This window comes from Bos taurus, chromosome 29, assembly GCF_002263795.3.
Source record: "Bos taurus isolate L1 Dominette 01449 registration number 42190680 breed Hereford chromosome 29, ARS-UCD2.0, whole genome shotgun sequence".
NCBI lineage: Eukaryota > Metazoa > Chordata > Mammalia > Artiodactyla > Bovidae > Bos > Bos taurus.
Window position 1 is genome coordinate 37,275,693 of NC_037356.1, and position 15,895 is coordinate 37,291,587.

Consider the following 15,895-nt stretch of genomic DNA (forward strand, 5'->3'; position numbering starts at 1 on the left):
CCGGGGACTGCTGCTGTCTGTGTTGGGGGAAGAGAGGCGCGGGTGGGGCATGGGGGCCCTGTTCAGCCACTGTCCCTCCTGGGACAGCTTTGGGGGGCTGGGCCCTTGGCTGCCCTCTCATAGCGATCAGCGATAATGATGAACAGCAGGGCTGCTGCAGCCTGAATGCCGGCCAGCAGGAAGAAGTAGAGGTCCATTCGGCATTTGTTGATGTTCCCTGGAGAAAGGAGGGGTTGGCGTTTGGGTCAGGGTGGGGCTCTCCTGAGGCTGGCAGCTGAAGTCACAGTGGGCAATGGGTGGGATCTGAACACACTGGGCAGATGATCCTCTAGCACTGGGCTGCCCTGGGTGTTTCCTGTGGCGTCTACAATGTCCTGTTAGCTGGCTCTTCTTTCAGGGGCTTAAAACAGACCAAGAAAGGTGACCCTTAACTAGACTGGCAGGGTTCCAGAAGCAGGAAGCCGCCTTGGAGGTCTGCTGAGTTCAGACTCCTTTTGGATAGTTAGGGTCATGGAGGCCCATGGAGGGGAGGCCATGCTGTGGGCGGTGGGCTAGGTTTGGGCTCTAACCTCGTTCTCCTGAGTCTAACGTGCCATTACCTTCTGCCTGGGGTCAAAGCACTTCGCAGTTGACACCCCCTTTCTAAGCCTCCTTCCAACCGTGTCCCATTCCCGGGGAGCCCCCCAGACTCACCAGTATCCTCCGGGCAGTACAGCCAGCCCCCTGGCAGTGACAGTAGTGCCACCAGGCTGGAGCCCAGTAGCGAGCCCACCCCGGACAGGCAGAAGAAGATGCCCATCAAGGCGCCCTGCATGGAGCGTGGGGCCTCTGAGTATGCAAACTCCAGGCCTGCAGAGAGGGAGGAAGGGTTACCCAAGGGGCTGGGGGAGGAGCAGAGAACAGGCTCAGGCCCCAGCCTCCTGGGCCACAGCCCCCACCCCACCCTCACCGAGCCTCCCTCCTGGCCTCCCCCGGATGGCCCCTTGCCTCTGCCCGGCTCATCTTCCCTGTCTGGACATGTCCTCCTGGCTGCTCCCACACTGCTGTCTCCCCTCTGCCCCTTCCTCCTGGGTCTCCCACTTCAGTGATGGCACCGCTGAGCCAGCCCGGCCTTCACCCTCTCTCTCCCCAACCCTCTCTGCCCAGCTTTCACATCATCACCACATCATTTTGATTCAACCTCAGAAGTCTCTTCCCAAAGTCTGTCCCCGCCCCTGTTCCCTCTGCCCTGGGCCACATGAACAAAGGGAGGGCAGAGAGGACCCCCGTCTGCCCAGGGGCCTTGGAGACGGACTCGTGGAGAACACGGCAGTTAGACAGGGAGGGGAAGTCTTAGACTGAAGGGGAAATGGGAGTTCACATCCAATCTGTGAAATAGGGAGGTAGAGGGGACAGCAAGTGCAAAGACACAGAGGGTGGGGAACATGGCACCAGGGGGACTGCAGGGAAGTTGGGTATGGGAATATCTTATTCACCTCTAATCCCCACTGGGATTAGTGCTGACAAGTCCCCACTGGGTGACCGCAGCCCTGCTCAGAAGGTCCTGCCTGCCTCCACGAAGACAAGCTCCAGAGGCTAAGCCCGTGAAACCTCTTACTTCAAGGCACCACCAGGCAGAGCCCATCACCTGTGCAAGAGCAGGGTGGGGGTGGGGGTGGGGGGGTCCAGGGTACCTGCGATGCTGGCAAAAATCTCACTGATCCCGATGAGCAGGTACTGAGGGGTCTGCCACCAGATGGACAGTGGTGCTGCGTAGTATGTGTCCTGCCCAATCTGCTGGGACACAGTCTGGTTGTGATTGATGTATTCTAAACGCTTCATCTCCAGGACTCCTGGTGGCAGAGAGAAGGAATACAGTCAGATCCACTGTAGGCAGCTTGTGCTAAGTCTCTTCAGTCATGTCCAACTCTTTGCGACCCCATAGACTGCAGCCCACCAGGTTCCTCTGTCTGTGGGATTCTCCAGGCAAGAATACTGGAGTGGGTTGCCATGCCCTTCCTCAGGGAATCTTCCCAACCCAGGGATGGAACCCATGTCTCTTATGTCTCCTGCATTGGCAGGCAGGTTCTTTACCATTAGCACCACCTGAGAAGCCTTTAGGCAGCTTTGCCCATGACAGAGCTTGGCAGGTAGCGTGTATTCCCTAAGTAGCTAGTGATTGACCAGGCATCAGGTAAGGAAATTAATACTGGCCCTCCAACTATTCCCTTTTTGCCTTAGCTGCTAGGAAGCTCAGAACTCGATTTTGCACTCAATAACAGTAACAGCTCTTATTAATTGAGAGCCTGTTATGGGTGAGACACCTAGTATGCATTCTTGTAAATGAGAAAGAGAACTTTAAGCAATCAGCCCCAAGTCACAAAGCTGATAAGTAGTTGGGGCTGTGCTTGTGCCTCAGTGTGTCTGGTTTCAAAGCTGGCCCGTTTCCCATGCTATCACCTGACTCCTCTGCTGCAGCATCAAGTATTACAGCAGCATTTCTAACCTGGCTTTCAAGTTTATTTTCTCTCCCTTCATTGCTTAGGAGACAGCTGTGCTCTCATGGAATGAAAACCATTTATGTAATTAAGTGACTTGGGTTCCAGTCATGGCCCTGCCACTGGTTAGCTGTGTGACCTTGGGCCAATCACTTAACCTCTCTGAGACCCAGTACTTTCATGCAGGAGGCTCAGTGGCAATAAATCCACCTGCAATGCAGGAAACTGGTTAGATCCCTGGGTTGGGAAGATCCCCTGGAGAAGGTATTGGCTACCCACTCCAGTATTCTTGTCTAGAGAATCCCATAGACAGAGGAGCCTGGTGGGCTACAGTCCATGGGGTCGCAGAGTTGGATATGACTGAGCGACTGAGCACGCACACAGGAATAAAAATCCCAGGATTCTTGTGAGGGTGATATAGGACAAAATTTACCAAAGTACCTAGTTGAAAAACAATCTAGTTTGGTTTTCATCCTTTCATCCTCCAGTAAACAAACACAATACTGTTTACTGAGCTTTAATTCCTCTGGCTCCTACTTATGATCCAGGCATGGTGCTGAGTGATTTACTGACTTCATCTTGTTTAATCCTCACAACACTCCTGTTAGACCACATTCCATGAGGGCAGAGCCCAGGCCCTGCATAGTGTCTGAATGAATTACTCTCTCCTTTTTAAAGATGAAGTTCAGAGACACTAAGAAACTTCAGGATCATTATGTCACAAAGTGAAAGGGTTGAGGTCAGTACAGTAGCATGCAAAGCTTCTTTTATCAGAGCCCTTTCTTGTAAGCAGCTTTGCAGCTTCAAATCCTTTTGAAATGGAAGAAAGAAGAGAATAAATAGTAAATACTTTTTGAAAAAAGTCCCCCAACCACTGAACAGCTGTGTGTCTTTGGAAAACACATTCTACACACTTATTGAGTACCTATGTTCATTATTCATGTTGTTGTTCAGTCGCTCAACAAAGTATGTCCAAGTCTTTGCGACCCCATGGACTGTAACCTGCCAGGCTCCTCTGTCCATGGGATTCTCTGGGCAAGAATACTGGAGTGGGTTGCCATGCCCTTCTCCAGGGGATCTTCCTGACCCAGGGATCAAACGTGGGTCTCCCACATTGCAGGCAGATTCTTTACCATCTGAGCCACCAGAGAACCCCTCATTATTCATAGCAGTGAATAAAAAAAGAAAAAAAAAATTCCCTGCCTTCAGGGGGCTTACATCCCACTGGGGAAAATCTTTTTTCCTCTCTTGACCTGAGCTTCCTCATCTGTCAAAAATGAGAGGAGGCTGGACTCAAGGAGGAGGGTCTCTTTCAGTTCACATCTTCCAGAAACCAAGACTGGCACCCACAGGTGGAGGGTGTACTTGGCCCAGACCCACAGCTCCAGCATCAGCCCCTGGGGGAACCAGCCTCCCTCCAGCCCCAGACAAAGGCCATCCCACTCCCCCAGGCCCTACACTGCACCTGCCACAATGACCGAAGTGAAACCAAAGAACATCCCCAGGGCCATCTTCTGCAGAGCCGAGGGAAGCAGCTTGCAGCGCAGCAGTAAAGGGTCAAGCAGGTGGTCCTTTACAGGCACCAGGATCAGCAACACCACGACATTGGCCAGGAGCAGCCAGGCTTCTGGGATCTGCAAGAAGAAACCAAGAGGGGCAGGTGAGCAGAGCAGAAGGAGCTCGGACTGGGGTCGGCAGACCTGGACTCCATCCAGACTGTCCCTGCGTGACCCGGAGTCAGTTTGTTCCCCTCCCCTGAATGCACACTCCTCGGCTGTGCAACTAGGGAATGGATTAGATCAGGGATGGCAAACAGCTTCCTTTAACTTCTATCAGTTGGCTGTGGCTGCCTGGAACATTCATGGGCTCAGCATGATAGAATGTCGAGATTGATTAGTGATGTCTGCCATGGGCAAGGCATGAGGTTTAGTAGCAAATATTCAGTTAGCCAAAAAGTCCATTGGAGTTCTTCCATAAGGTGTTAACAGAAAAACTTGAACAAACTTTTTACGCACCTAGTATGTCATTTATCTGCCATATAGCTCTCATTATTATGAAGAGTCTTTGATTTTAAGAGTCTCTGAGATGGCAAGGAACTGGTTTGGAAAGTTCTGGTGCAAGGCAGAGATCTGAGTATCTGGGGGTTCCAGAGAGGGAGCAAGTGAGGAAGAGATGAGGATGCCCCGAGTGTGTCTGATCTGAGGGTCTGGTGCAAACTGGGCAGTGAGGGCCACTTCAGAGCAGCAGTGGAGTGAAGCCGGCCTGAAGTCTTGTACAAGCTACAGCTGAGCTTAGGGGCAGGATGCCTGGACCTCCAGGTGCATTTTCTGTATTCCAAGGATGCTCTGCCACTGGGGGACGGGAGTGTGGAGGCCGCTTCAGTCTTCCTTTTCTCAGAGGAATCCCCCAGCCTGGCCCGAGATCGGGGCTGAACGCACATGTGTCTCTCACCTTGTAGACACTGCCCTGGGCTCTCAGAGCCTCGGATCTGTTGGTAGGGCAGTTGGGGAAGATGTTCGGGATTTGGAGGTGAAGACCTTGCAGGACGTAAGTGGACTGCATCTGTCAAGAGAGCTAGAGGTGAGGCTGGAACAGAGCTGGCCACCTCACCTCCACCCCAGGATGCTCCTAGCTCCAAGTCAGGCACTCCTCTGCAGCAGTACAGGGTGGCCAGGCAGCTGTCCCCTTTCCTAGTCTCAGGGAGAAGAGACTATACCACCCTCCTCGCTCCTGGGGAGCTTCCGTCACTCTGTTCCCAGGCCTGAGGGCTACGTGCCTAGCTTTGCTCCAGAGCCGGGGTCCCAGCTGGTCTGGCTCATGTTCATGTCTCCAGGGCCAGCATAGAGTACTCGTGGATAAATGTTTGTTGACATGGGTAAGATAATGACATGGCTGGCCACATGGGGAGCTCTTATCTGACACTGAAGCCAAGCTGAGTCACACATGTTGACACAACTGGGGATGCATAGCCACTGATCCACCAGAGTGTCCCTGGACACAGCGGCAGGAGCAGACTCCAGGGGGCCCTGCCATCCCAGGTGTTACCCTGTTAGTTGCTCTGTGAGGGAGGGGGATCTGATAGAATCCCACAGAAGGGCCGGGGGCAGCAGAGGGCCCTTGGGTTGACCAAGGCAGCAGCTATTTGCTGACTGGTTATGGAAGGATGTCAGTGTTCTAACAACTGGTGTGACTGGGGATCACCATGGACACACAACGTCCCATCACAGACAGTTTCTGCCTCTGTGCTGTCCCCAAGTAGCAGGCTGACCCCGAACGACCCCCATCTTCTGCATCTCGAAACAAGACTCCTAGAAAGCAGATGTGGGGCCTGGGGCTTAGAGACTGGAGTTCGTTGCCCACCCTCCACATACCCACACACTTTGCGGGGCGGGAGAAAGCAGTGGTTCTCAAACCTCGCTGAGAATTAGCATCATCTGAGAAGTTTATTACACTACAGACTCCCCTAGCAATTCTCTTTCACAAATCTGGGGGTGAGACCTGGGAATCTGTATATTTTTAAAAAACTCTGCAGTGGATTCTGAGGCAGAGCCAGGGCTGGGAACTTCTGTTGCAAAGCACTTGAGGTGCTGAGCTTGTCTCAGACTTGCTGTAGGGTCTCAGGTAACTGACCCACCTTCTCTGGGCTTTCATTGCCAAGTCGGAGAATCAGAATGCTTCAGAGCTGTCTGACCTCTAGTCTAACATAAGAAACTGAGGCTGGGAGGGATGGGGTGATTTATTCAGTCACTGGGCCTCAGACCCGTCTCCAGAGCTCCTTGTGCACTCAGGGAATGTAATTATTGGGACAGCTTTGCATCAAGGCCCACCTGGCTGCTACAGGCAGCAGTTCACTTTGTGAGGCCCTCTCCCTGCAGTTCACTTTGTAAGCCCTTTCCCCATTCCACAGGGGAGATGGGGGGAGGGGCTGGTAGCTCAGATGGTAAAGAATCCTCCTGCAATGCAGGAGACGGGGGTTCGATCCCTGGGTTGGGAAGATCCCCTGAAGAAGGAAATGGCAACCCACTCCAGTATTCTTGTCTGGAAAATTCCACGGACAGAGAAGCCTGGTAGGTTACACAGCCCATAGAGTTCTAAGAGTTGGACATGACTTAGCGACTGAACCACACTACCCTCATTCCATGTGTCCAGAGCATCTATGGTGAGAGATGAGACTACTAAGGGGCTTAGGGAGCCACTTCCTCTAGAGTGAAAGGGCAGAGGTGCTGACCTGGAAGTATACCATCCAATATGGCACCAAAGTCACCATGACGGGCAAGATCTTCACCAGCACCTGGAAGTTGGCGATGTCCTCTTGCGGGGAAGGGCCAGGCTGGGGAAACCTCTGGTCAGGCAGCAGCTGGGCACTGGAAGGGTCTCTAAGGGGCCAAAGAGGCAGCAGATTAAATGGCAGCTACTGTCACCACCACCATGGCTACCTTCCCACCTCCACCATCATCCCCTACTTTAATCCCATTCCCCTATCACCAGTTATCACAACCATCATCTAGGAAATCACTGCCCTCCTCTCCTCCACTCCACCATCAGCATCACTTTCACCGACATTATCAACATTTGCACCCCTATCAGCATCCCAGGGACGGGGGAGCCTGGTGGGCTGCCGTCTCTGGGGTCACACAGAGTTGGATACGACTGAAGCGACTTAGCAGCAGCAGCAGCACCATCATTAATACGGTGACCACAGTCACCAAAGCAATCTTCTCCATGGAATTCGCATTCCTATCACCATTAATTTTTTTTTTTTTTTGGTGTTGGCATTGCCACTGTCAATATGATCACTATCAACCCTGAAGCAGAGGTGGTGATCAAGGCTCATTCCATCCTAGAGTGTCAGCCTCTTGGGTCCTGGGGGAAGTAAGACCAGAGGCTGTGGCAGGCAGAGTCCTGGGGGATTTTTCCACTCATAGCGTTGATTTGCCTGGGAATCAGGGAAGCCCCCGTTCATGCCTGACTCAGGGAAAGAGGCATTACAATTTGAGACAATCCAGTTCCCCAGGTGTGGTCTCCAAGCCCATCCTCCTTAACAGGCAACATGAGAGCCCTCTCTCTACAGACCAAGGAATGGAGAGGTAGGGGTGGAGGGGACATTATTAGGAAGCAGGAAAGATCAACTTTTAGCCTTTGCCCTTTGTCTTGAGAAGTTTCTAATCCCTTTTTACCTAAGAGCCTTGGCTCATCCTTTGAGATGCCCAAAGGGCCCATACCAGTGCGGTGTGATGGCCATCGTAAGCTTCTCCCCTCCCAGTTTGTGATGCCGCTTCTTGGCTGAGAGACGGAGTTTATCTGCCCTGCCCTTGAATCTGAGCAAGCCTGTGACTGTGCTAACCAACAGACTGAGGAAGAAGTGACGCTCTGGGACGCTGAAACTCCAAAAGGCCTTCAAGGGACACGGAGCTTCCGCTTCCTGCCCTTTGGGACATTTTCTTTTGGCATGCTTCCTTTCTTTCCTAGCCCAAACACCTTGCTGCCCGGGGGTGAGGCCACACAAAGGGGAACCAAGGTGCGCTTGCTGACTGTCAACATCAACGTCAACTGCCAACCAGGAATGTGAGCTGTCTTGGATGTTCTAACCCTTACAAGTCCCCATGTGACTGCAGCCCCCATGACAACACAAGAAGCAGAACTACCCAGGTGAGCCCAGTGAACCACAGGATTTTGAGAGGCAAAAAAGGTGGTTGCTTAAGACACTAAGTTCTGGGGTGGTTCGTTAGGCAGCAATGGATCATTCAAACAAAACCTTACAGCAATGTACCAGGTTGGGAGAAAGCATGCTGTATACCTTTTCTGTCTAGATTCCATGGATAGGAGCTATAACTGGGTCCACGGTCTAGAGACAGGTTTGCTTAGCATAAGTAGTCAATAAACTCAGGGAAGAGAGGGGCAAAAGGCAGCCATTGTGCATATGCGAGGTTATTCAGAACTTTCCTCCCTTCTTGTTGCTTACTCAGTCGTGTCTGACTCTTCGCAACCCCATGGACTGCAGCATCCCAGGTTTCCCTGTCCTTCACCATCTCCCGGAGTTTGCTGACTCATGTCCATTGTGTAGCTGGTGATGCCATCCAACCATTTTGTCCTCTGTCATCCCCTTCTCCTCCTGCCTTCAGCATCAGTCCTTCCAATGAACGTTCAGGGTTGATTTCCTTTAGGATTGACTGGTTTGATCTTCTTGCAGTCCAAGGGACTCTCAAGAGTCTTCTCCACCACCACAGTTCAAAAGCATCAATTCTTCAGTGCTCATCCTTCTTTGTGGTCCAACTCTCACATCTGTACATGACTACTGGATAAACCATAGCTTTGACTATACGGATCTTTGTTGGCAAAGTACTGTCTCTGCTTTTTACTATGCTGTCTGGGTTTGTCATAGCTTTTCTTCCAAGGAGCAAGCATCTTTTAATTTCATGACTGCACTCACCACCTGTAGTGATTTTGGAGCCCAAGAAAATAAAGTCTGTCACTGTTTCCATTATTTTCCCATCTATTTGACCTGAAGTGATGGAACTGGATGCCATGATCTTAGTTTTTTAAATGTTGAGTTTTAAGCCAGCTTTTTCACTCTCCTCTTTCACCTTCATAAGAGGCTCTTTAGTTCCTCTTTGCTTTCTGCCATAAGCGTGGTGTCATCTGCATATCTGAAGCTATTGATATTTCTCCCAGCAGTCTTGATTCCAGCTTGTGCTTCATCCAATCTGGTATTTCTCATGATGTACTCTACATATAAGTTAAATAAGGAGGGTGACAATATACAGCCTCGATATTCTCCTTTCCCAATTTTGAACCAGTCTATTGTTCCATGTCTGGTTGCTTCTTGGCCTGCATACAGGTTTCACAGGAGGCAGGTAGGGTGGTCTGGTATTCCCATCTCTAAGAATTTTCCAGTTTGTTGTGATCCACACAAAGGCTTTAGTGTAGTCAATGAAGCAGAAGTAGATGTTTTTCTGGAATTCTCTTGTTTTTTCTATGATTCAACAGATGTTGGCAATTTGATCTCTGGTTCTTCTGCCTCTTCTAAATCCAGCTTGAACATCTGAAAGTTCACAGTTCATGTACTGTTGAAGCCTGGCTTGGAGAATTTTGAACATTACTTTGCTAGCATGTGAAATGAATGCAATTGTGCAATAGTTTGAACATTCTTTGGCATTGCCCTTCTTTGGGACTGGAATGAAAACTGACCTTTTCCAGTCCTGTGGCCACTGCTGAGTTTTCCAAATTTGCTGACATATTGAGTGCAGCACTTTAACTGCATCATATTTTAGGATTTGAAATAGCTCAACTGGAATTCCATCACCTCCACTAGCTTTGTTCATACTGATGCTTCCTAAGGCCCACTTGACTTTGCACTCCAAGATGTCTGGCTCTGGGTGAGTGATCACACCATCATAGTTATTTGAGTCATTAAGATCTTTTTTGTATAGTTCTTCAGTGTATTCTTGCTACCTCTTCTTAATATCTTCTGCTTCTGTTAGGTCCATACTATTTCTGTCCTTTATTGTGACCATCTTTGCATGAAATGTTCCCTTGGTATCTCTAATTTTCTTGAAGAGATCTCTAGTTTTTCCCATTCTATTGTTTTCCTCTATTTCTTTGCTTTGTTCACTTAGGAAGGCTTTCTTAACTCTCCTTGCTTTTCTTTGGAGCTCTGCATTCAGATGGGTATATCTTTCCTTTTCTCCTTTGCCTTCTGCTTCTCTTCTTTTCTCAGCTATTTGCAAGACCTCCTCAGATAACCATTTTGCCTTGTTGCATTTCTTTTTCTTGGGGATGGTTTTCTTCCCTTGGGAAAAGAAACTGGTTTGGCTGACTTCTTAGTCTTTCTTACACTTAATATCAATGTGGTATAGAATTCTGTCCCAAGTGCCTTCACTGTACAATCATCTCCACAGCCACCACCTCTGCTGCCATGGTCAGCATTTATTGCCAGAAGTTATTGTCACTGATAACCCATCATCCCTATATCCATCACTTCCATCACTGTCAAGACTGTTAACATCCTCATACCTTCTACAGTTAGTCCCCTGTCAACTTTACCACCCCCCATCTCCATCACCCTCCTCAGGCATAGAGGTGCCCATCATCATGAAGGGCTACCACTGGAGCTGATCCAGAGTATCTTTAAACTGGACCACCCGGCCCCTCCCCCCAGAGCCCCCTCCTCACCTGGCAGAGTGTCGGTGCCACAGTCGGGGACAGCAGTTTTGGAGAGCAAGTTTGAGCATGGAGGACACTTGGCTGCCTGTGGGTGGTTTGATGATGAAGCTGGGGGTGGCAAAGAGGAAGATGAAGAAGGCCAGGCCCACACAACCCACGACGATGCTGTAGCCCAGCAGGAAGCTGATGTTCTGTTGGATAAAGGCCACCACCAGCAATGACAGCATGGCACCCACATTGATGCTCCAGTAAAACCAGTTGAAGAAGCGGCGGCTGGCATGGCGGCCAAGATCCATCACCTGTAAAGCAGGGGTAAGAGTGAGGGCCAAGGAGGTGTGGTGGCACCCTGCCATGACATACTCTCTGTGACTGCATGACCCTCCTACAGAGACACTTCTTCCATCAGTGGGTGGGCATTCTGGCACTTTCCTAATCCCTGATCACTAAGTAGATGCTCAATAATATTTGTCGAATGAATGAATAAACCCTTCCCTTGGGAGTCACTCGTTAATGATAAGGACATTTTGGCGCAGCTGTTTCTTCATGCCCTTGACACACATTGCTTTTTTATTGTCACTAAGTGGTGCACACAACAGATGTCTCTGATGCCACTTTGTTCATTTCTAGCTGATTTATCCTTTTGTGTTTGAGCAGACCATAGTGTGCATAACCTTCATAGTCAGAAAAAAGCCAGTCAAGATCTCAGGTCTGCTCCACATTATTAAATATGATTCATGTGTATTACTGGAAGAACCAAAGTCCAATGGAGAATTTCCTCTGCAGTTTGGAGATGCAAATAGAGTTTTCTATTGTGCCCCCACCCCCACTTGCCTCCCAGTCAAACAAAGTTGGCATAATCAGGGAAAGCAGAAGTGATCCTAGATGCAGCCCCAAGAGCAGACTTTGGCCTGATTTAAAAAAAAAAAAAAAAAATTCAGGCCCCCCAGCAAGGGCAGAAGGGCTGAAAAATCTTTACCCAGGGTTTGGATCAATCTGCGACAGCCAAGCCCCAGGCCCACTTCCGGTCTGCTGGCTCGGATCAACTGTACTGGCAGCTGTCCTGCTCCTAGATCCTGGTCCACAGATTCTGACTCAGCAGGTCTGGGGCAGGGCCCAGACATCTGAAATCTGAAAAAGCAGTGAGCTCTGGAAGTCACCTCTCTAAATAAGCAATTCTGTACTCCATCACCCCTTCAACAACTCCCCAAATCTCAGAACCTATCATTCTTCTTCTACCCAGAGATACATATATCCATTAGCTAAGCAGATTTTATCAAGCTTTAACTTCTGTGATTGCACTAGGAAAAAGATAACTAGGTATTTTGTTCCTTTTTCAAATGTAAGATTACAGTTCACACAGATGCATTTAAAACTGCATCCCTTTGGAGATTTTGAGGGATCCTCTTGGCAATAAAGAGGGAAAGGCCTGTCCACTCACTGAAAATCCTTGCTGTAGACTTTTAAGCAGAAAATCGAATAAGTCCCATAACGAGCAGTCACTCCATTTATTAACTGGATGTAAATGAATATGACAATTGCAACTCTAAGGGGAAGAGCAGACAGCCCATTCAGGATATAAATGAGTTCTCCCAAAATGAGCAGCCACTTTGTTGAGAATGATGGATGGCCCGTTCTGAAACCAGCAAGTGTGTTAAAACACTTGGCTCCTATGTATGGCTGTTCTGCCAGATGATGCCAACCCTTCCTACCCTCAAGCCCATCTGACTGCCCCCCCTGAATTCTGCAACAGCCTCCTCACTGCTCTGGTGTGCCCACTCTTGTGACCCCCATCAACTGTCTACCTGTGGCCAGAGCCATTTTAAAGAACTCAAATCTAATCATGTCCATCCCTGCCTCAAATCATTTTAGTGTTTCTGAACTGCCCTAGGGGTCAGGCCAGACCCCTAGGCAGTCTTTCAGCCTGGCCCGGCCCCACCCAAAGTCCATGCTGCCCAGTGGCCGAGCCTCTGAGAGGTCAGTTCTGCCACCAAGAGGTGGGAGAGACAGGAGGCAGTAGATGGCTGAGGCCCTCTGGAGGTCAATGAGGTCAAGGCACACATTAAGGGCACCTGGGGATGGGGTGGGATGTCAGTGAAGAGGAGAGTTAAGGGAAGATGAGAGATTCCCAGTGGCAAATTTTGGGAGTCTCCTGGTCTGAAGGAAGGTCAGTGGGGGCTGAGAAATGGAGAGGGCTGTCCTGGGGGCACTGAATCCCCCATCACCAAAGGAATCCAAACAGGCTGGGTGAGTCACTCCTTGGCAAGGACACTGGAGACTATGTTGGATGCTGGACTGTGGATGACAGCTGGATGCAACGATGCTTTCTAAAATGTCCCCTTTCTGAATGTAACACATGTAATTAAAGAGCATTTTAAAACAGACAGTTAGGTAAAAAAAGTGTAACTAACTAGTCCAGCATCCTGTTCCCACTACTGTTACAATTTTTCCCAGTTTCTTCCTTTTGTAGACACCTGGTCTTTTCACATGGCTGTGATCATATTCTGTATGCAGTTCTGCATTGCTTTTGCTCATTAACATTGTAAGTGATTTTTTTCAAATCATGTTACATATTTTAAAAAATTACTGTCTAACATCCCACTGAGTAGAGCTATCAAAATACAGCTGTGCTATTAGGTATTTTTCTAGCAGTCATGTACAGATGTGAGAGTTGGACCATAAAGGAGGCAGAGGCCCCAAGAATTGATGCTTTTGAACTGTGGCGCTGGAGAAGATTCTTGAGAGTCCCTTGGACTGCAAGGAGATCAAACCAGTCAATCCTAAAGGAAATCAATCCTGAATATTCATTGGAAGGACTCATGATGAAGCTGAAGCTCTAATACTTTGGCAACTTGATGCAAAGAACTGACTCATTGTAAAAGATACTAATACTGGGAAAGATTGAGGGCAGGAGGAGAAGAGGGGAACAGAAGATGAGATGGTTGGATGGCTTCACTGATTCAATGGAGATGAATATGGGCAAACTCCGGGAGATAGTGAGGGACAGGGAAGCCTGGCGCGCTGCAGTTCATGGGGTTGCAAAGAGTCAGACACGATTTGACAACTGAACAACAATAAATCAGGTGATTACTCATTCAGTTAGCAAATATCTATTGAATTTCTCCTATGTGCCATCTTCTGTCCAAAAGGGTACAGAAACAGGCTCAGTAGTTAGGATATTGGCCCAAGTGCTGAGGGTTCATGAGCGGCAGAGCTAAGATGTGAACAAATAGGTCTGACTCCACCTCTGCCACAGCTGGCAGTAAAAGGCTTGCTCCTCTTGCAGCCCCCAGATGGCTATAACACACAAAGCTGGGGCTCCTGATGGGGCCAGAAGTCCGGGTAGCCGTATCCTCCTTTTGAGCTGCTCTCTATGAGACCTTGGAAAGGTTGATTAATGTCCTGTAACCTCAGTGTCCTCATCTGTAAAATGGGCATAATCCACCTACCTACCCTGTAAGTAGTTCAGAGGATGAAATGAATTAAAACACGGAAAGTGACACATCGTCAAAGGCCAACTAAGATTGTCGCTATTGTTGTCGTTTTAGTTGTTGGAATAAGCAAACTCCGACTCCCCACCCCCCACCCCAGCTTCTTTCAAATAAGGAAACTGGACCCATGGAGGGGAAGTGGTTTGTCCAAGGTCACGCCGGCAGTCGTAGCCTCCTGACTCCCAGATCCCTCCCTCTCCCCGCCATACTCCCCGGCCCTCTGCCACTCACCTGGTCGGCCCCAAAAGAGGTGAGGTTGCTCCTGACGGAGCTGGCGGCCAGGGCGAGCAGCAGCAGCGCCGCGTAGAGGGTGGGCGCGCAGTAGGTGGCGCGCCAGGTGTACTGGCATCCGGGCGAGGGGCAGGCGGGCTCCAGGTGCGCGGAGGGCATCTCTCCGCAGAAGGAGCTGCGGCCGTCGGGGAAGGCGGTGGAGGCCAGCAGGCCAGAGGCGGCCAGGTAGAGCAGCAGGCTGAGCACGATGGCGCGGTAGCGGCCCAAGTACACGTCGGCCAGCCAGCCGCCCACGGGCGCCAGCAGGTAGGAGGCGCCCAGGAAGACAAGCGCGGCGCGGGACGCCTGGTCGCCCGCCCAGTTGAGTTCGGCGCTGTTCAGGTAAAGCACGAGGTTGCCCGCGACGCCGAAGAAGGCGGCGCGCTCCAGCATCTCCACCAGCAGCACCGCGGCCGCCGCGGCCCGCCACCACCGACGGGGCCTCCGCGGCCTGCGCGCCAGGAGCGGCTGGCGTTCCTCCGACTCCCAGGTCGCCCGGGGGGCGCTCGGCCCGGGCATCCTGGGCCCTCTGCGGAGCGACTCGGACCCACCCCCTCCCCCGCCGAACCCCCGCCCCTCCCCCGTCCGAGTCCCTCGCCCCTCCCCTGCGGCCTCACTCCTCTCCTCCCTTCCCTCCTTTCTCACCCCCTTGGGGTCCCCCTTCCTCTCCCTTTCCTCTTCTTTGCTCCCGCGTCCCCTCTCCCGGTCTTTCTCGCCCCCACGGGGCCTGGGGGGCTACCCGGATTCTACCTCTTTGCTCCCTAACTCTCACTTCTCCCCTCCTGCCGCCCCTAACTCTTCCTCCTGCCTTCAGTCATCCTCACTGCCGACCCTTTTTCTCGCCTCTGCTCTGCCCCTCCCCCTCCTTTCCTGTCTGTTTCCCCGGTTGGCTGCCTTTTCTTAACCGTTGTTCCTTTCCCTGACGACACCTGGCCTGCACTCCGGGGAGAGGGGTCCTCACGGGGCCTGCCTCTGCCTCCACCGCCCGCTGTCTCCTCCCCCGCCTCCCGTCCCAAGACTGTAAGCCTGTCCCCTCCTCCCGGCCCTCCGGGCCCCTCTCCCTCCGAGCTCAGCCTCGGTCCGGCTCTCCGCTTCTTGAGAAAGTCGGGGAGCCCCTAGCTTCCCCTTTCGCTGCTTCTGTGGCCCGGGCTGCATCACATGGTGCCCCGGGGCTGTTTAGGAGAAGCGAAAGCCTGGGTCACACGGACCCTGCCTGCCCAGCTTTCTAAAACCTCCCTTCCCCGCCCATCACCCTCTTTCCCAGTTCTGCCCACTTTTCTGGAAGCTGGAGGAATGTTTTCCCATCTTTCACTTTCATTTCTCCCTCGGATCCCACTTTCGCTGCATCCTCTTCCAGTCACTTCCAAAACTAGAGATACAGAACCAGAAAGGCAGCCTGTATCGGTTGGTCCTACTCTCCCACTTAGTGGATGCGGAGACTGAGGCCCCCATGGAAGGGCGAGGAAGGAAGGTCTGGGAATGACTGATTATGGTAGC

At 51.1% G+C, this 15,895-nt stretch overlaps 1 protein-coding gene across 1 annotated transcript; it reads right to left on the reverse strand.

Annotated features, from left to right (window-relative positions):
• SLC15A3 (solute carrier family 15 member 3) lies at window positions 1-15,504 on the reverse strand. Its single transcript, XM_002699238.7, has 8 exons — window positions 14,360-15,504; window positions 10,650-10,939; window positions 6,706-6,853; window positions 4,929-5,039; window positions 3,943-4,111; window positions 1,674-1,832; window positions 694-849; window positions 1-217 (listed from the first exon to the last, which is right to left on the reverse strand). Exons 1-8 carry the CDS (start codon window positions 14,915-14,917, stop codon window positions 63-65), a joined length of 1,746 nt encoding a protein of 581 aa, XP_002699284.1. The 5' UTR covers window positions 14,918-15,504; the 3' UTR covers window positions 1-62.
• Window positions 15,505-15,895: the final 391 nt, after the last annotated feature.